The sequence below is a fragment of the Primulina eburnea genome, chromosome 13 (genome assembly GCF_022965805.1).
Source record: "Primulina eburnea isolate SZY01 chromosome 13, ASM2296580v1, whole genome shotgun sequence".
In the NCBI taxonomy this organism is placed as follows: Eukaryota; Viridiplantae; Streptophyta; class Magnoliopsida; order Lamiales; family Gesneriaceae; genus Primulina; species Primulina eburnea.
Genome location: NC_133113.1, coordinates 356,341 through 376,939, shown reverse-complemented (window position 1 = coordinate 376,939; position 20,599 = coordinate 356,341). Strand labels below are relative to the sequence as shown.

General features: G+C 37.5%; 3 protein-coding genes across 3 annotated transcripts; 2 read left to right on the top strand and 1 right to left on the bottom strand.

Moving 5' to 3' along the window:
• The first annotated feature begins 7,578 nt into the window (after positions 1-7,578).
• LOC140809093 (uncharacterized) lies at positions 7,579-9,089 on the top strand. The gene is made up of 3 exons (XM_073166577.1): positions 7,579-8,207; positions 8,288-8,458; positions 8,631-9,089. Exons 1-3 carry the CDS (start codon positions 7,689-7,691, stop codon positions 9,087-9,089), a joined length of 1,149 nt encoding a protein of 382 aa, XP_073022678.1. The 5' UTR covers positions 7,579-7,688.
• Positions 8,834-10,616, top strand: LOC140810623 (uncharacterized). Its single transcript, XM_073168471.1, has 7 exons — positions 8,834-9,190; positions 9,287-9,386; positions 9,459-9,515; positions 9,594-9,692; positions 9,770-9,826; positions 9,895-10,070; positions 10,160-10,616. Exons 2-7 carry the CDS (start codon positions 9,293-9,295, stop codon positions 10,343-10,345), a joined length of 669 nt encoding a protein of 222 aa, XP_073024572.1. The 5' UTR covers positions 8,834-9,190; positions 9,287-9,292; the 3' UTR covers positions 10,346-10,616.
• A 5,938-nt stretch (positions 10,617-16,554) lies between these two features.
• Positions 16,555-17,265, bottom strand: LOC140809801 (peptidyl-prolyl cis-trans isomerase 1). Its single transcript, XM_073167533.1, has one exon. The coding sequence runs from the start codon at positions 17,206-17,208 to the stop codon at positions 16,693-16,695; it is 516 nt and encodes a 171-aa protein (XP_073023634.1). The 5' UTR covers positions 17,209-17,265; the 3' UTR covers positions 16,555-16,692.
• Between the last annotated feature and the right edge of the window lie 3,334 nt (positions 17,266-20,599).

Below are 20,599 nucleotides of genomic sequence, written 5' to 3'. Positions count from 1 at the left end.
AACTGGCCCCTGCTTGGGCATCACTCTCTGCTTCCCGGGCCAAATCTGCCTCGCTGGCTCTGCGTTCTTCTGTTTCTTGAGCTTCAGCTGCCTCCCTAGCACGGCGTGCTTCCAATTCACCAGCTTCGGCCGCCTCTCTGGCCCGGCGCTCCTCCTGTTCCTGGGCTTCCTTCGCCCTTTTCTCCGCTCTAATCCTCTTTTGCTCCGCTTTCCTCTGAGCAGCAGCCTCTTGAAAGCTTGCTTTGATCATGTCTTCTTCGGCTACATCAAAAACACAGTGGGTCAGCAAAGTAAAGTTGCGAAAAAAAAAAAAAAAAAGCCAAGAAAAGCGATTTACCCGCCTGCGACCCGGGTTGATCAAACCCGTCGATGATCTGATCTACAGGGTCTTCAGGCCGGGACCCGATCCCGTAATAGGCCAGATTGTTCGACCCAATCAGCACTGAAGATAAGAAGGATTGCTTTCCTAAAGCATCCCAGGCATCGGTAAAAGGAGGAAGAAGTTTGAAATCTCGGGGAAGCTCAGGTTGTTTGGGCATGGAAGGAAGAAACCCCAAAGCACTGGTGGGGAGAGTCGGAAATTTAAGAAAGAAAAATTTTGTTTTCCATCCCTTCAAAGAAGAAGGGATGTCGGTTAAAAACCGATAGTGCATCCGGGCCATAAAAGAAAAAACCCCGTCATTAAATCGACAGGAATAAAAATAGTGAAAGATGGAGGAGTTAATGGGAATAAGTTTCATGCGGAACAAAACAAAAGTAGCTGTCATAATACGAAAAGCATTGGGATGAAGATGATTGAGAGGAAGGTTAAAAAATCGAGCAACTCCTTCAAAGAAATGATGAACCGAGCTGCTCAAGGAAGAAAGCGTGGTATCCGAGGGGAGGAGTATCAGGATGGTCATTAGGTCCAGGAATCCTAATGTCATAAGTAGAAGGAATAGCTCCCAGGGACCGAATGTCTCCTAAACTACCCGGACGGAGAGTGGAAGACACCGTAGAAAACCAGAAGGGCCCTGTTATTTTATCCTTCCCTCTACTCGGGGAGCCCAGGGGTCGGGAAGAAGACGCTTTAGCAGTCTTCTTGGACAAAGATCGAGAGGGAATAGTAGGAATACCTCTCGGAATCTGAACAGACTGGTCAGAAGGGGTGGGAGAATTGTCCTCCGATAGGCCCCTAGCATTTTTGCCAGAGGTAGAAGAAGTGGAATTGGACATGATGGAAAAGAAGCAAATAAGACACAGAAAAGAGAGACTTACTGAGAGGAATTGAGGGTGATGGTTGATAGTCGGAGAGATCGCCGAAGAAATCTACAGAGAAGACCGAGGAAGAAAACAAGCAGGGCTTCGCCGAAGAATAAATTTGCAAGTGATTTTTAGAAAAATCGATGGATCGCTATATATAAGGGAGAGATGGAATCTATGCCGTTGATCTAGCATAGATTGGACGGGCTAGATTAGCCTTGGAAGTTGAGCGGCATCATTCGGCGGGAAAATTGAAAAGACAGTTGCTCAAATCGAGGCGCCATGGTAGCTGAGAATACGTACAGGCTCTGACAACACGTCATCAGAATTCTATCATTATGACTGCGCAATGATTGACTGAAAAAGCGAAGAGAGGGATTGGGATAATGCCATATCTCGGTCTTATTCAGATCCCGGAAGAACTAAAGTTATTGAATGAGTACCCCGCTATACCCAGATTGGGACTTACCGATTTATCATATGACTATTCTTTTATATCCATGCGTGAAAAAGGTAAAGAGGTAATACGCCCCGATAGAATCCTTTTATCACAATCAAGAAAGAAAACATGCCAAGTCCCGGCCTCTTACGAGGTAACTCGGGAGCAGAGGATCCCATCACCCGGCTAAAAGGCCCGGACAGCATGGGACCCGGCGTTCTGATATGTTTAGGCCTACCTTTTTCGGTTTTTCGGATTGATGATTAGTTTAGCTGGTGTTAAAACATTTGCAAAGAATTAAAAGAAGACGCAAGAATTAATTGTCTAAATTTTCATTAAGGGAATGGTCGGCATCGTATTACAGAAATTTCAGTGGCCACTCGACCTTTCCACTCATCCATCCAGTCAGTAACTTCTTGAATGCCAAGATTGACAAAGGAATCGGTGCTTGAGACCTTATTTAGATGCCGCCATTCCTTCCACAACATAGCATGCAGCAAGTTCTGGTCAGTCAACAACTCTTCAATGCGGGATACCCCTAGTTCCCGCCTGTATTTCCTCGTCACCATCCTTTGAGAGCGAGTGAGGACTGTGCCGTTCAAATAAAGAAGGCCGATGAATTGAAGCTTATGCCAGGGACATATGACTTTGGCCAGAATGTACTCATCGACATTCTTTTTGAAAAGCTCTACATAGGGACGTAACTCCGCTGGGATTTGACTTTGCACACCAACAGAAGAGATGGCACTGCTGCAAGTACTGGAGTCGCTGGAGCTCGACATTGTTCTGTTGGTATGGGTGCATCTTATCCACCAATTTATTTATAGGAAAGGGAGGAAAAGACGTTTGGGATGAGGGAATGTGAAGAGCCTAAGGTTAATTAAAGCATGCCGTCATTTATTGGGAAGGAGAATGTATCATAGCCATTAAGACCAGTGCACGTGGGCGATTAATAAGGGCCTCGAAAATTACGTGTGGTAGACCAAAAGGCGGATGCAGTTATCAAAACGACCCCGAATATGAAAGGTTTCCCGAGATAATGTTTAATGATAATGCATGCATCATTATGACTACCCGGATATCACAAGCCTTGGGGCTTCGTATCCTCTCTAAGAGAGTGTCAGGGCCCAGCGTAATGCTTCAAAGCAAAGTCGGTGATCAACCATTACCGTTGGGATACTTTTGTTTGGTTTGTTCAGCAGGCATTCAGTAATAAAGACTCATACCAGATCTTAAAAATACAAAGCAAGGGTGAAACAGAAGAGTAACTTTATTCATTTGCTAGCATTTCTACTAATTACATCGGAGTATTTTTCTTCTACAAAGAGTATCCACATGGTTTTCCACTTTCTTAGCTCATTTGGGGAAGACTTGAGGAAGCCCTCGGTGCTTGTAATGTCCGAGAGGATTTTCATCTCCTTAAGCAACGTCAGCTGGTAGATGTAGTCACCCTCGAAGATGTTCACCTCTTCGGTCACGTTCAGACGTTCCCGGTACTTCTCCATCTTTACCACCAGTCTAGAAGCATTAGCTTCTCCGGTCTCGTGGAGAAGTTGTAATCTCTGAAGTTTCTCCCAGTAACGAACGATCTTATGGAACACTTCATCTTCTATCTCGGTTTTCTTCTTCTCAACTAATCGCCACGAGACTTCTTCCATATCTGAATTCGACGGATTACTGGAGCTCGCCATTTGACTCTTGTGACCAACTATTTAATGGTGACTTGGGAAAAAAAGATGTTGCTATATTTATAATAGCAAGGGGCTAATCACAACCGTCGAATCTTTGGATACATAGACGGTCAGGATGGACATTGGGAATTGCACCAGAAAGTTGAAAAGACGTACACGCCTATCGAAATATTGCGATAAATCATCCTCGAAAACATAAAAACGTGGGAGATATGATTGATTGATATACATCGCGAGTCTTCACCATACACCGACGTCTGTGTAGCTATGCTCAGTCCAGAAGGTGTATCAAAATGGCTTTTCTGACCGGGCACAATGGACTAATCGGGACAGCGAGTAGACTCTAGCCCGACTATTTAAGGAAGGAGTGATGATACCCCGATATGTCCAGGGCAGTTGATCCCGGGAATGCTCGGGTCATGGGTCAGGCCCATGAGCGATGCCCGGGTCAGGACAGCCCATCTCCCGAGTGGTTGATTCAGGACATAGCACCAGAGTTCTGGTATAACTTCTCTTCTGACATCTCGAAGCGAGTGAGGCATTTAATGATGTTGACTTAATAAAATACACGCGGCCGACCTGTTAACATTAATGAGTGACTGGAGAGATGGGATATGACTAATATATGATTTGACATGTCAGAACAGTAGGGTATAATCAGCCGCCCTAGTATATTTAATGCGCACATCCCAAAAAACGAGGTCATCATTATTTCCTCCACTATAAATACCAGGTTTTGCATTTATTCCTGCATTCAGATATTAATGAACATTTAACACACTCATTTATTGTACACCAATATCACAGCCATCACTTGGCTACATTGATTTTATTGCTTGAGTACCCTGCTGACTTAAGCATCGGAGTGGCCACGCCGGGGACCCCCTCCGGCGCTCATTCACGTGGTTGTTTTTCTTATTGGCAGATCTTTCAAAGGCAAACGAAGAATCTTCCTTCCAGTTCGCCGTCTTAGCTCATATTTCTTCCCGTATTCTTGATAGCTTACCTGGTAGAGTTCCCGACCCGACTCCACTGTTCGACCCGGGTGGCATCAGCAAGATTAAAGCTTTCTCCATTTTTAAGTGTTTTGTGGTGAGATTTTGAATTTATATACACACAGAGTATATTGAGAGCCGATTGTGAAAATCTGAAATTCAGATTTTTACACCTTTCCAATATAACAAAACGAGAGAACTATTAATTATTTTGGCATCTTGGATTTTGATTATGCATTTATTTCAATGGCGGGTTTTATTTTACGGAATATTGTTCAATTCCTTAAACCTCACGAAGAGTTTTATTTTCACAACTTTTTAAATAACTACCATCAGACTAAAATGTTAATAAAGGTAAAAAAAATTATATATAAGTTTCAAAAAATAATAAAAAAATTATATTCTGAATTGAATAACTATAATATTGTAAAATATATATATATATATACGAAAAATATGGGTCGGGTCTTACATTCCGAATTCACCCAAAAGACCAAAGACTAATCATATGGATTATTTTTCTCCTATATAAAGAGAATAATTATAACATTTGCAAATATGAAATATTCTTGGTCTCGTCTCTTCTGTCAAATCATATCAAAATTATTGCATTTACGATAAGATTAAAATCACAAATATAATCATATACAACACTGATTTGTTAATATGATAATTGAATGAAAAATAATTGTAGTGATAATTAAAAGGAAATATGGACAATTATTATTGTCTGATCAAGCATATATTTTTTTGGAGTTTTTTGCATGTTATTAATATAGGTAGTGTCCTTATCCACTCAGTACATGACACGTGTACTGAGTGAATAAACCATGAAAATTCATTCAACCGCAATGTATGGAAAAGTGATAATGATTCATCACTCAACACATGATAGTTGAGTGGATTATGATATTACACATATAGATATCATTTACTAAACCCTTTCTTGTATAAATTTTTAATGTGTGATTAATTTATATTTTTTGTTTTTTTGATCCAAAATATTCTTTACCATTTTGTTCAATTTACCTTTTGTATGGGAGTAAGCACATTGTCTCTTTCTTTTCCTCACCTCACCTTCTTTCTCTATTTCTTTCTTTTCTTCCTAAAATTATTGTTTCATCATGATCCTCACTCTTATCCTCTATTTATTTCTCGTTCTTCCTAAAATCATTCTTAAATCTTCAAAATTATTTACACCAATTAGTAGGGGGAAAAATGGAAGATGGCTCACAGATTGTATACAAGTTTCACATACAAAAGATAGACCACTTCCTTCTTCTATGACGATCTCATCTATTATGTCACTAAATAAATGGAACAAAATAAGATTTGCTGAACTTGGTATGATGCATTTCGTAGAAATTAAATATACGAGCAAATAATAAAAGAAATGATACATAAGAAATTTACGTGGTTGTATGGCAGGTTAAAAAATAATAATAATAATAATAGAAAAATATAAATAAAAAATAAAAAACAGTATATGCTGCCTGTATGGCAGGTTGAATGCTGCTATTAGTGGTGGACGCTGCAAAATATATGACAGCATCCGTTATTGATGGTGGTGTTTTTTCTTAATTTTGCAAAATAATATCATCTAACTTACTTTTGAAATTAAATTTTTTTAAAAAAATAAATTTTAAAAAACCCGGTATCTGGTTGGTTTGAACGGATGATAATAACAATAATAATAATAACAATAATAACAATAACTGATTACGTAAATTTCAAAAAGAAAAAGAATATATATTACCAAAAAAATGGTGCGAGACAGTTTGTGAATCAAATCAACCACTTCACGAAAGGTTCCACTTTAGTTTGATTATTAAGACAATAACTACTTTTAATTTTATAAAAATATCATAAAACATTGAGAAATTTTCTCTCATCTATAACTATCATATTATAATAAATATTTTTTCCTTTTGACTATACTTAATTATCGTATTAACTATAACATAAAAAAAGTAAGTTTGTTGTGAAATAGTTTTACAAATATATATTTGTGACCAAAAACTTGTGGAGTGAGTCTCATGTGAGACCGTCTCACGGATCATAATCTGTGAGACGGGTCAACCCTACTCATATTCACAATAAAAAGTAATACTTTTAGCATAAAAAGTAATACATTTTCATGGGTGACCCAAATAAAGATCTGTCTCACAAAATACGACCCGTGAGACCGACTCATACAAGTTTTTGCCAAACTTGTGTGAGACGGTCTCACGGGTCGTATTTGTGAGACGGATCTCTTATTTGGGTCATCCATGAAAAAATATTATTTTTTATGCTAAAAGTATTATTACATGAGACTCACTCATATTTGTGAGATTGATCGACTTGATATTTAATGAAACATTATATTTTTGAAATAAAATTTTATATTTTTCATGAATTAGATCAAGTTGAAAATTTCTTTCACAAAATTAATCTTATGAGAGAGTCTCACAACATATTTTTGTGGATACAAAAATATTATTAAAAAAATATTTCCAACGTTTTAAACTTCAATATAATTTTTAGATTTGGGAAAATTAGGGAAAAGGGAGTCATCTGAGACTTATTTAAAAAAAAAAGGATTGAGATGTCAATTTACGTAAATGTCCCTGTTTTGTTAAGTTGAAAATGGATTACCTCTTCTTCAATCCTCTAGCTTCTTCACTTTACTTTTCTTTCAACCCTAAATTTCCCCAACCTATGCAGTCGACTTCCCTCCTTTTGCTCGTCGACTAAATCCGCATCGACGATCGACGAAACACGTTTATTTACTTACAACGCATCCGAGAAATGGCTGACCAAAATACGGTATGTTAACTTTTATTCTGTTATTTGATTCTTCGTGTGTGTGCTTTGAAAGAAATGGTAGAACCGTCGTGTTGAGGAAGAAAGGGTGCGTGTGTTGAACGTATGATGGTTGACGAAGAAAGGGGAAAGGGCTTCTTGGTCGACCAAGTTAGAGTTGGTCGACCAAGCGTTGGTCGTCGACCAACGCTTGGTCGACCAACCCACGCTTGGTCGACCAGGTTGGTCGACCAAGCGTGGGTTGGTCGACCAACGCTTGCTGGTTCACTGTTACATTAATTTTTATTCTAATATATTTGTATTTGTTTCAGGTATATTTGCCGAGAAAAATAGGCAGGGATGCAATTTTTTGTTGCAAGTTGACACTCGAATCAAGATATAAAGAGGTTGCGGAGAAGATTTTTCACTACCTGAACAACGACGAGAGAGCCCTTTTTTTTTTAGCAGTCTCCTTTTGGTAATTTGGTTAGGTATCATAGAGATTTTAATATTTCTAGTCAAATTATATGGTATTTGATGAGTAATCAGATCGTTGAGACGGGTAGTGATGATTTTTGGATGGTGGTGCGCAAGAGGCCGGTTAGATTTTCTTTGTTAGAGTATTGTTTATTAACCGGCCTCGATTGTGGTACAGAGCCTGTAGATGTACCAGAGGGAGGTGTCTTTCGCTCCATACACTTTGCCGGTAAGTCTGATATTATTTTGAGTGATTTGGAGGCAAAGATGAGTGTTCAAGTGCAGAATGAGACTGATGTAGACGTGGAGAAGTTAAAGATGGCTAGTCTTTACTTCTGTTGTTTTGTGTTCGGTGAGGGGACTAGGAAAAAAACGAATAAGATCGACCCTAAACACCTAAGGCTTATAGATGATTTGGATAGGTTTAACAGCTATCCGTGGGGTAGAGTAGCCTTGCGTGATGCGGTCCGATGTTTGAAGAAGGACCTTTTAGGGCGATATAATTACCTCACCGAGGCACAGGGTGGGAAAGAAGTTAATGGCAGCTTCCTTGTCGGTGGTTTTGTGCTGCCTCTGCAGGTATGTTATTTTTTGAATGTTAAAACTGGATTTATTATCTTTATTTCTATTAATTACATTGTTCTAAATATATATTACAGATCCTCGCTTATGAATATTTTCCGAGCGTGGCACAAAAGTTTGCAAAGAGAAGAGATGTGGACGGTTTGATGTTGCCCAGGATGTTTCAGTGGGTGACTAACACGTGGCCGTCAACTCGCGCTCCAACTGCTGTTGATGTCAATGCAGCCTTTGGTGATTGTGCAGTAGATGTAAGTAATATAAATTGATTTAGATATAATAACTGTGGACTTAATCTTTAATTAATCTGATACGGCATTAATTAAATGTAGGACTGTCTTGGATGCTTGACTCCTACTCCCGAGGAGCTTGTTTCAGCGTATTATACGAGCATGGTTTTTGTTGATTCTGCGCCCGATGCAGGTCACCACTCGGGTACTCGACCTTTGGAGGCAGGGTCAGACAGTCATATGTAGCGAGCACCCTGTGGAGTCTCCCTCAGTCCAGCACATGCGTTTCGCACATTCACCTCCCTCTGTCCATCACACACCTCCTGCACATGCTTCTCCTGACGTTTCTTGCATCCGTCCTGGTGATCTCAATAGATACAGCTCTAGCACCAGTTCTCCTATGCGTACGGGTCTTAGAGTCCACTTTGGACTCAATCCTTCCCGCCACCCATCACCCTTGGAGCATCGTTTCGAGCGGCGATTGACTGCGTTGGAGGATTCCGTTACGTCCATGCATGCGAAGATTGCAGCAGAATTTATTGAGACCAGAGCGTTTATGAGGAGTATAAATCAAGCTGTAGTTGACATGAAATCGAGTTTGAATCTTGGTCTCGATGAGTTGAGATTGAGTTTGACTCAGCTTAGGAGCTGATTTTGCTGAGATGAGGCCTAACATGCCAGTGCATCATGACAGAGATTACAGCATAGCCTATAGCAGAGGGCGGAAGAGGAAAGCATCTGAGGCAGATTTTGGTGAGTTAATTTTATTAATTATATTTATGTTTATGTATTATAATGATTTAGTACAATTCTTATATTTATTTTAATTTGTTTAATGTACGCTTTTAGGTGTGGATGATAATCTGGCCAGGGAAATTGGCAGTACTAGTCCAAACACCACATATATTTGAGCCTAACCTTGAGGTCATTACAGAGGAGTCCTCAGAAGGTGAGTTAATGCACTTTTTTGATTTGATATTTATGTATAGTATATTTAACAACAAAACTTTTTGTTTTTTAGATATTCAAGTTACTCCGGATTCGCGTAAGTCAGGTGGCGAGGCGACCACGTCGAGAGGTTATTACACTAAACCTTGTCTATTCATATTTGTATTAAAGTTGTTATTATTTTAATTTGTTGAATCTACGCTGTTAGGTGTGGCTGACAATTTGGGCAGGGAAATTGGCAGTAGTAGCCAAACCCAACAGAGATTTGAGCCTAACCTTGAAGGCATTCCAGAGGAGTTCGCAGGAGGTGAGGTAATGCACATTTTTAATATTTATATTTATATTTATGTATAGTATAATAAAAAATATACTTTGTGTGTTTAGATATTCAAGTGACTCCAGATGCGCGTCTGTCAGGAGGCGAGGCGACCACCTCGAGAGGTTATTAAACTGTACCTTGTTTATTGTTCGTATTTGCATTAAAGTTGTTACAATTGATCATTTTATAGATGACGGTGTGAGGCCACTTGCGGAGACTGTGACACTAAAGGTTAACTACTCTCTTGCGCGAGTTAGTGCATCGATGCTCGACCGTTCGCCTAGTAGGATTCGAGGTTTTTACGGCGAATATGAGAAGTCGTTCTACAGGCCCATGGCGATCGCAAACTCGCGTGTCACTTTCTTTGTAAGCTTTTAAATAAATCTTTTTCAAAGTTTAAATTTGTAGAGAACTTGTTTTAAAACATATAATACCTTTTGTTATGTTCAATTCAGCACTTCAACGAAGCTGTCCGTGGATTGCTTGAGATGCAGATTCGACATCCTGAAGTGATGTCGGCAGATGATTCGTTGATGGACACTCATTTCTGCGATGCGATCTCAGTTTTGGCCGAAGATATCGATTTCAAAATAGATCTATCACGGCTCGTGAGCATAGTCAAAGGTAGTGATCCAAAATGACTGTGTCTCTCGTGGTAAAAGGCACGAAGAATTCTCATCCCTATCTACAGAGATCGGCGCTGGTTTTTGCTAAAACTCGTGACAGAGGTGAATAAGTGCATCATATATGACTTGCAGCGAAGGCACGATCCCAAATTCAAAGATCTGAATGAAGAAATAGAGCCTATATTTATAAACGCTGTTCGTCTGCTATCCATTGTTGGGAACAACCCACACCCCGAGAGGCCATAGAATATAAAACTACATGATGAATTCCATGCCAAGATTATACAGTAAGTTGTCAACTTTCTGTTTAAAATATAATATCTTCATTATTCATTTTTTAAAATGTTAACGTAAATATTAACTTCTCCTTTTTTTCTTTTTTCACAGTGAAGATTCAGGAGCATTTGTCTTATCCGTTGCTGGATACTCTTTGTCTGCGAAGAGTGCACAAGTAGTACTAACGATAGATTAGTATCTGAGTTTAGATATTTTTTAGTTTGTAATATGTTTCTTAATGATTGGTGATTATTGTGATGTATTTGACAATTTTATGGCATTGCTGAACATTGTTACCTTTGTAATTATTTGGAGTTTTTTTGTTGGTCGACTAATGTTTTGCCATTACATTTGGTTGGTTGACTAATGGGCGACCATTACAATAATGGTCGACCATTACCTTTGACGGTCGACCATTATTGTAATGGTCGACCATTACCTTTGAAGGTCGACCATTTCATTTTGTTGGTCGACCGTCACTGTACTTTTAGTCGACCACTCTTTAGGTTTTAGGGTCCAGGGTTTTTTAGGGTATAGGGTTTAGGGTTTTTTAGGGTTTAGGGTTTTTTGGGGTTTATATTTCAAGTTAAATGTGAATCATGGAATCGAACTATTTTTTTTATATTTTTTAAAAAATATAAATTGTAATTTAAAGATTATGTTATATATTTTATTTTACATACGAATCAATTCATCACATTCTCAGTATTTTGTCACGATCTAAAAAACAGGATTTTGTTATATGTTTCAAGTTAAATGTGAATCATGGAATCGAACTATTTTTTTTATATTTTTTAAAAAATATAAATCGTAATTTCAAGATTATGTTATATATTTTATATTACATACGAATCAATTCATCACATTCTCAGTATTTTGCCACGATCTAAAAAACAGGATTTTGTTATATGTTTCAAGTTAAATGTGAATCATGAATCTAACTATATTTTTTTTATATTTTTTAGAAAATATAAATCGTAATTTCAAGATTATGTTATATATTTTATTTTACATACAAATCAATTCATCACATTCTCAGTATTTTGCCACGATCTAAAAAACAGGATTTTGTTATATGTTTCAAGTTAAATGTGAATCATGGAATCGAACTATTTTTTTTATATTTTTTAAAAAATATAAATCGTAATTTCAAGATTATGTTATATATTTTATTTTACATACGAATCAATTCATCACATTCTCAGTATTTTGCCACGATCTAAAAAATAGGATTTTGTTATATGTTTCAAGTTAAATGTGAATCATGGAATCGAACTATTTTTTTTTATATTTTTTAGAAAATATAAATCGTAATTTCAAGATTATGTTATATATTTTATTTTACATACGAATCAATTCATCACATCTCAGTATTTTGCCACGATCTAAAAAACAGGATTTTGTTATATGTTTCAAGTTAAATGTGAATCATGGAATCGAACTATTTTTTTTATATTTTTTAAAAAATATAAATCGTAATTTCAAGATTATGTTATATATTTTATTTTACATACGAATCAATTCATCACAATCTCAGTATTTTGCCACGATCTAAAAAACAGGATTTTGTTATATGTTTCAAGTTAAATGTGAATCATGGAATCGAACTATTTTTTTTTTATATTTTTTAGAAAATATAAATCGTAATTTCAAGATTATGTTGTATATTTTATTTTACATATGAATCAATTCATCACAATCTCAGTATTTTGCCACGATCTAAAAAACAGGATTTTGTTATATGTTTCAAGTTAAATGTGAATCATGGAATCGAACTATTTTTTTTTTATATTTTTTAGAAAATATAAATCGTAATTTCAAGATTATGTTGTATATTTTATTTTACATATGAATCAATTCATCACAATCTCAGTATTTTGCAATTATGTTACATATTTTGGACAATTATTAATATATATTAAAAAAAAAACAAAGCTCACCATCAAGCTAATGGTCGACCATGAGATTGATGGTCGACCTAAAAAGGTAAGGGTCGACCATCACCCTACATCAAGCTTGATGGTCGACCAAAGAGAAATCATGGTCGACCATGAAGCTAATGGTCGACCCTCAAGCTATCTCTTGCTGAATTCACCAATCGAAGAAATCTGTTTTGTTTTCTTCTGCCAACTCTCTTCTCTAGCAAAGGAGGCAACACCAATGGAAAATTAATGTTGCGTGGCCATTCATTTTCTTCTGGAACGGGATACACAGTCTCTGAGTAAGCCATGCACCATGACATTGTAGAATAGTACTGTGAACACATATCATATAAATCAATATTCGCTAACCAACTAGCTGCGATGGCATGAGCACATGGGATTCTATCAATATCAAAAACTCGACATGTGCATCCTTTTGATTCGAGGTCCACTATGACCGAATGTCCACGACTCCTAACATCAAACTCCATACGTCTTGCATTCCTTGGGCATCTGTGAACCTGCTACGAAGAATCCCCTCGATCGTAGGGGTCAAGTTAGTGTTACTTGTAATTGATGCGTGGAGATATCGTGCAAACCAAGATGAGGCCAGTTTCTGTAAAGAATCTAAGACTGCAATGATTGGCAGCTTCCTTTCTTCAAGTAGTCTAGCATTGATCGACTCAACCCCGTTTGTCGTCATAATATTGTAACGGGTCTTTTGACAATACGCTCGAGTCCATCTATCAAGTGAGTCTCTCTCGTCCAAATATTGCGCTGCCTCAAGATATCTATTCCTACAATCATTGTACGCAATATCAAACTCGAAAGTTTTATAAATTTTTGCAATGTGCAAAAACATTTCGGTTGCACCCTTCTTTTGGGATAAATGCCACGTACAATGACCATGATGCGCATTTCTATAGACAGTAGAAACCGCATTAATGATCCCCTGATGCCTGTCAGAAATTATCACCAACTCATCCTCGTCTGGTACTACTTCTAAAAACTTCGTTAAAAACCAACTCCACGAAGAAGTACACTCGACATCTACGATTCCCTACGCCAAAGGATATTGGTGATAATTTCCATCTTGTGCCGATGCCACTAGTAAAACACCATTATATTTGCCCTTCAACCACGTACCATCAATTAATACAACTTTTCGCATACTTCGATATCCTCTAACGCATGCACCAAAAGCAAGAAACATATACTTGAATCGATTTTCCTCGTCGACAAATATGTATGTTATGCTTCCTCGATTCATCTGCTCAACCATGTGCAAATAACAACTCAATTTATTAAAACTCTGCGTAGGATCACCTTTCATTATATTGTCTGCTAGTTCTTTCCCTTTCCAAGCCTTGTAGTATGATATATCAAGCATTCATACTATTGCGCATCATCGCCATCACTGCTTTTGGTACAATTGGCACTGGATGACCTTGGAAATTATCCACTAACATATCACGAACAACAGCAGAACTTGCTCCACGGATTCTCTTTCGTCTCCCAGTCAAACCACATGTATGTGTATTACAATATGTTCGAACGGAGAATGCAAGTGAATCATTCTTAATCAAAGAGGTCCAGATTCTCCACTTGCAATCAGACACTACAAATTTTACGGCGTACACCTTTTGGCAACTTTTAACCGTCTCAAATTCAAAGCAAGCTTCCAAAATTATTCTAATTAGCTCTTTTTTCACCGCTTCTCGGTTTGGAAACTCTTGCCCAACAAACAAGTTTGAACCATCCGTGAATGAAAACGTGTCAGTGTCAATATCCACATCCGCATCCAAATTTGCGTCATTGCTTTGGACCAAATTTGCCTCTACCTCAATTGCATCATTACATGCTTCATCATATAACTCGTCTGTGTTACTACGATCCACATGCATGGCATCCAAGTTATGTGCTTCGTCGATAAAATCACTGCTATTATTACGATCCACAGAAGCAATATTCAAGTGAAAATAATCATCAAAATGCATCTGTTCGTTAATATTGCAATTGTTTTCATCAATACCATACCCGTGCACATTATCAAAAGAATCAACAGAAGCAACACATTCAATTTCAACTTGAAGCACTGGCCTACTTCTCGGACAACCAAGATACAAATATGCTTTCAAATCATGGTCATTCTCTATATAAATTGGTTGAATGTTGCACGGCAAATCTAGAAGATAGCTCAGCCTCAAGTTGGCAGTGTCTTCTACTTTTCCAGCTCTATATAGTTCACTTTTTAAATATATCATCGTCCACTGGAACATCAACAAACTTTGCATTGGCCCCTGGATTCCATTTAACCAGTCCCTCCGTCACTTCCCATTTCCCATCAAATTGAACAACAATAACTGTTGGCATATCTACAAAGTGCACAAACAAATATGATAATTAGAATGTGCACAATTATTTAATAACAAAATAAAAAAAAACCGCACATGGTCGACCAACAAATTATTGGTCGACCATGAAATTAAATCGGTCGACCATGATCATCACGGTCGACCGACTACAAGTATGGTCGACCATGAAATTTTTTTCATTGGTCGATGGTCGACCAACATAATTTTGTTTCATGGTCGACCATAATGTTGTTTCTTCATCGACCATAATGTTGTTTTCTTCGTCGACCATAATGTTGTTTCTTCATCGACCAACATAATTTTGTTTGGAAAAAATTCTTCATTTTAATTTTGGTCGATGATGAAAACAATGAACGACACAAACTATAAAATGAGTAAAACAATGAACTGGTTCAAAGAAAATGAAGCAAACTTACTGTATTTTTCTTCAAATAGAGACGAATTGGTCTTCAAATACAGAAGAATGGGGCCAAAATATGTGGGAGTAGATTTAGATCTGGATCTGAGGAATGAGCGCAACAACACCTGAGCAACAACAGTATCAATTTCGATTTAATGTGACGCGGCAGAGGTAGATGGAGAAGATGGGTTCTTTAAATTTGGGCAGCTTACGATTGGAGAATTTTGTAGGGATTTTGTGCGTTGAATTAGAAGAAAGAGAAAGAGATTAATTAATTTAATAATTTATAAGTTTAATTAAGGTTAACATACTAATCAAGAGTCAACTCCTTCTTTTTAAAAAAAATAAGTCAGCCTCCTTGTTTTTTAAATCCTTCGTGGGGGATCTCATTTTTTTAATTGTCCCGAGATATAGATATTTTACCAAAAATTATTATATATTTATATACATGCGACAACAGACACTAATATAAATTATTTGTCAATTAGGGAATATAAAAAAATATATTTATTGTGACTATACTTAATTATCATATTAATTATAACATAAAAAAAATAAGTTTATTGTGAAATAGTTTTATAAATATATATTTGTGAGACTGATCGACTTGATGTGTAATGAAAAAATATAATTTGAAATAATATTTAATATTTTTCATGAATTAGATCAAGTTGAAGATTTCTTTCACAAAATTAATCTTTGACACGGCCTCACATGATATTTTTTGGATACAAAAATATTTCCAAAGTTTAAAATTTCAACATATTTTTTAGATATTTTACATAAATTATTATATATTTATATACATGTGACAACAGACACTAATATAAATTATTTGTCAATTAGGGAGTATAAAAAATAAGAAATTGGGACCCAATTCCTAATTGGGATATATTTTTTATGCGTCCAAGCAGCCAGTAGAGACCGACACTGCTTGGCCTCATTCAATAAGTGGAGAAAATTTATCAAAATATTATTATAATAGACATTGATGTAAACACATTTCTTTATTAAAACTTACCTCTGATATTTGTAAACAATTCCTTGGATGGATACTCACTCTTTATAGCAAGTAAATCTACAATTATTATTATTATTTATTTTGAAGTGAGATTTGAACACCAAAGATAATAAAAAATCGATATACATAACAAATCATTCAAAAACACCAATTTACACCAACGACGGCGCGTTCATCGGACATAATACTTTTCGGCCAAATTCAGAAATTAAAATCCGAAAATGTAAATGTAGAGGTGAAAACTAATGTTTATTTGAAAGCATCGGGGACAGAAACTAAAACTCGATCAGGAAAAGCAAAACATCAGAAAATTAAGTTAAGATCGATATCAGATCTCAACATAACACAACACCCAGAGGTACAATCTTCTAAAGTTGACCACAGTCAGCGATCACCACAGGCTTCGAAGTCCTGCCCCCACCAGATCCGACCTTCTCGATCGCCTTCACGACGTCGAATCCTTCGACGACCTGCCCGAACACCACGTGCTTCCCATCGAGCCACGAGGTCTTCTCGGTGCAGATGAAGAACTGCGAACCGTTGGTCCCAGGTCCAGCATTCGCCATTGACAGAATACCCGGTCCAGTGTGCTTCTTCACGAAGTTCTCATCGGCGAACTTCGATCCGTAGATCGACTCACCTCCCGTGCCGTTTCCGGCTGTGAAATCGCCTCCCTGACACATGAAGCTAGGGATCACGCGGTGGAAAGACGAACCTTTGTAGTGGAGTGGCTTTCCTGATTTCCCAACGCCTTTCTCACCGGTGCAGAGCGCACGGAAGTTCTCGGCCGTCTTAGGGACGACGTCAGCGTAGAGCTCCATCACGATCCGGCCGACAGGTTGGCCGCCTACGGTCATATCGAAGAAAACTCTAGGGTTTACCATTTGTACGGATTACGATTTATTGCAAATATCCTTCTGATAGTCAAGTCCGGCGGCAGAGGGGGACAAAGTTTAAATAGGAGGGTTATCCTCTGGAGGGATGATCTTGGCCGTTGAAATGGGACGCGTGCCATACATCCCAAGAGGGGTATGTTTGGTAATGACAGTGAAAAGTAACTGGGGTTGGATTTAAGCTACACTGTAGTTAAGTCATGCAATTGAGCATATGCCTGTAATATCCGCCCGCACATTTCCAGTCATTTTCCATGGGCTTTTTTGAGAATCAGAAGCCCACACATTTCCAGTCATTTTCCAATTATTTAACAACTTATTAAATCAACCATCTAAATATTATACAATTACTATACTCTAATTCAGAACAGTGATGTTTATAATTATCAAGTGGGACAAAAAATTACATAGTTCAGTCACGGTTGAAATCCGTTGATCCTGTCAGAAAATATCAAGTGGGACAAAAAATTACAGAAAGCAAAAAGTAGATTAATTTTTTTTAAAAAAAACATATGTCCACGCACATCTTGGCAAATAATGCGGAACGACTGAAAAGGCAAAAGAGACTCATTTACCTGCAGGCCGTGCAAGATATCAGGCATTGGTAGCTCTGGAAAATGTGCAAGGTCGACAAAACCGACCTCATGCGCCATTCTTGAAGCACTTTCAGCTTGTATGCATAGAAACTTCAAAAGAAGATATGCAATCTTGTCTATTTCAATTGCAATCAAGTCGGAGAAGTGAGTCTACAAAGAAAATTTATAATTTAACTCGCAACCTAGAGCAGACAGAGCAAACCAGCCATTTCTGTTGTTAATAAAAGATGGCTCGTTGTACCACTCGAACTCTTCTGTTAGCACAGGGTGGCACAAAAAAGGGGAATCTCTCGTTGGTGATTCTCTAGGTCCTGAGTCCCCCGGCTAATGAAGGATAAAAAATGAACAACTTTTTCCCTTAATTGGGACTCAATGTCTTTCAAGGCTTTGTTCAATGTCTTGCTAAAACGCAGACTTGTGGTATTTTGGGTTTCCTCAAGCTCATGTAAAGAAATATTAGATTTCAAAGCACGAGCCCTTTTCTTTTCATGACCTTCAAATGGGAAACCCGGTGCCCTTAGGTAACGCAAAAGTAGAGGAGCTTTCTCTACCAATATGGAAGATAACACATAAATCACAATACTGGCAGAAGTCTCCCCAAACCAGCTGAGGCTTTTCAGTTGTCTCGGAGATGTTGAAGAAGCTTGTATCACATTGAACCACGGGGAAAGGCGCACCTCCAGAACAGTCGAACAATAGCATTCTTAAAGATGCAAGAACACCAGCGTTTACAAGCATCTCAGCAGTCAGCACCCTCTCTCACACGTGCAAAGAAAAATTCAAAAAAAATTTCAGTATTACGGAAACTGTTTTGGAAGAGGTTATATCTCGAAGCTTCTGAACAATATGAAAATGTTTCTGCATAATAGGAAACCGAGTAGAAGGAATCAAGAAACTTCTCAACATAAAATCAATAGCAGTCAAGGACAATGTACAATGACCCGTGTGTTCAATGCAGTCGCAAAGAACAGGCAATAATCCCAAACTTGCATTAGATGCCTCAGGAGAAACTTCCACAGGTCCCGAATGCAAATCCTTGAAACTCAACTCAACAGAATAAGAGTAGGTCTCATGTGAGACCGTCTCACGGATCTCAATCTGTGAGACGGGTCAATCCTACCCATATTCACCATAAAAAGTAGTACTCTTAGCATAAAAAGCAATACTATTTCATGGATTACCCAAATAAAGATCTGTCTCACAAAATTTGATCCGTGAGACCGTCTCACACAAGTTATTGCCACAGAATAAATATAAGAAAAATATTTCTTTGCTGTCATGACACCAACTGACTCCCTACCCTATAGCTGCACAACTCTTTGAGACCATAACCTGATGTTTTTACAATGACAACAAAAGCAGATCGAGAAAAATCATTACTTATGGATTTTGTGAGGAGTAGAAGTAGTCCTGCTTCAGCAGTAAGGATATTCAGAGCGTCTTCATTAATGTCAAGAACATCAGTCAAAGATTCCAGCATGGTACGAAGACATTTGCATATATGATCGATACGTAACAAAACTAATTGCTCAGACATTGCTAGCTGGGTAAAATTTTCAACCTTGGTGAACTGCGCCATAGGGAAATTTTCCAAGTCAAAGTTCAGAAAAACCAAAAGCAAATATGTTTTACAAAATCATGAAAAGAAATAACAAGAAATCAAGAACTCACATTGTCTCCATGAATATTGAACAGGGAAATTATCCCTATCAAAGCTGAAAGCTTAGAATGTGAACATAGTATCATTAAATTCACACGTTGCCAGCAAAGGATCGCAGTTTCTGCATCTTCTTAAGTTTCTAGCCGTGCTAACAGATCCCACATTTCTAATCCCAAATCTGCTCTAAGGCAGACAGAATCATAAAGGTAAACACCATTAATGTCTGCAAAAATATCATTTTCTTTCCTACAACTATATATAGGTATTAAAGAATTTTGACTCCAGCAAACACTATGGCCTTCAATCTCTCCTTTAACATGGTAAAATAGATCGCTGAGGATTGAAAATCCAATTCTTGTCCTTCATTGAAATTCCAAAGAGAAAAGATAAGAAGGTTAAGCGAGTAACTCTCGTATGGAGTACTGATCAAAACAGCATTACCGACCAAGGACAATCTGAGAGACCAATTTGTTCATTTTAAGCTGGAGATGAGTTGGCACAAAATTTTAAAAATACAACATCATTTTTTGGAATACAATAAACAAACGATAGCCTCAAATGGCAACGTCTGAATTAAGCACCATTCCCAATAAACTATCAGTCGACTCTCAATCAACCCTCAAAACAATTATCAGTATATCATAGAATTTTTAATGAGACAAACTTAGCTACTTGTACCTAGAAAATCTTTCAGCAAATTAATCTACCCAATTTTTTTCCGCAACCTTGTGCTAATGTTGGGTAATCATTAGATACAATAATGTTATTTCAAGTCAATTTCAAACTAGCTATGAGACTCGTGACAGTGAAAGTATCTAATACTGCTATGTTGGATTAAATATATATAATATATATTGGGTTGTAAAGTTTATGGTCTTTCCAGGTGAGTAAATGAAAATTTGAGAAGGTGTGCGTCGAATGTAAGACCGATCAAGTCAAAAGTCGTCTAGCTAGTCTATGCCACCTTTTGCAATTTTTTCCCTCAACATGTCCTTGAGACCTTTCACATGGCATTTTTTCCCTCAACATGTCCTTGAGACCTTTCACATGGCATTTTTTCCCTCAACATGTCCTTGAGACCTTTCACATGACCTGACTATTGGTGTTTCAGTTGTCCTATTGATGG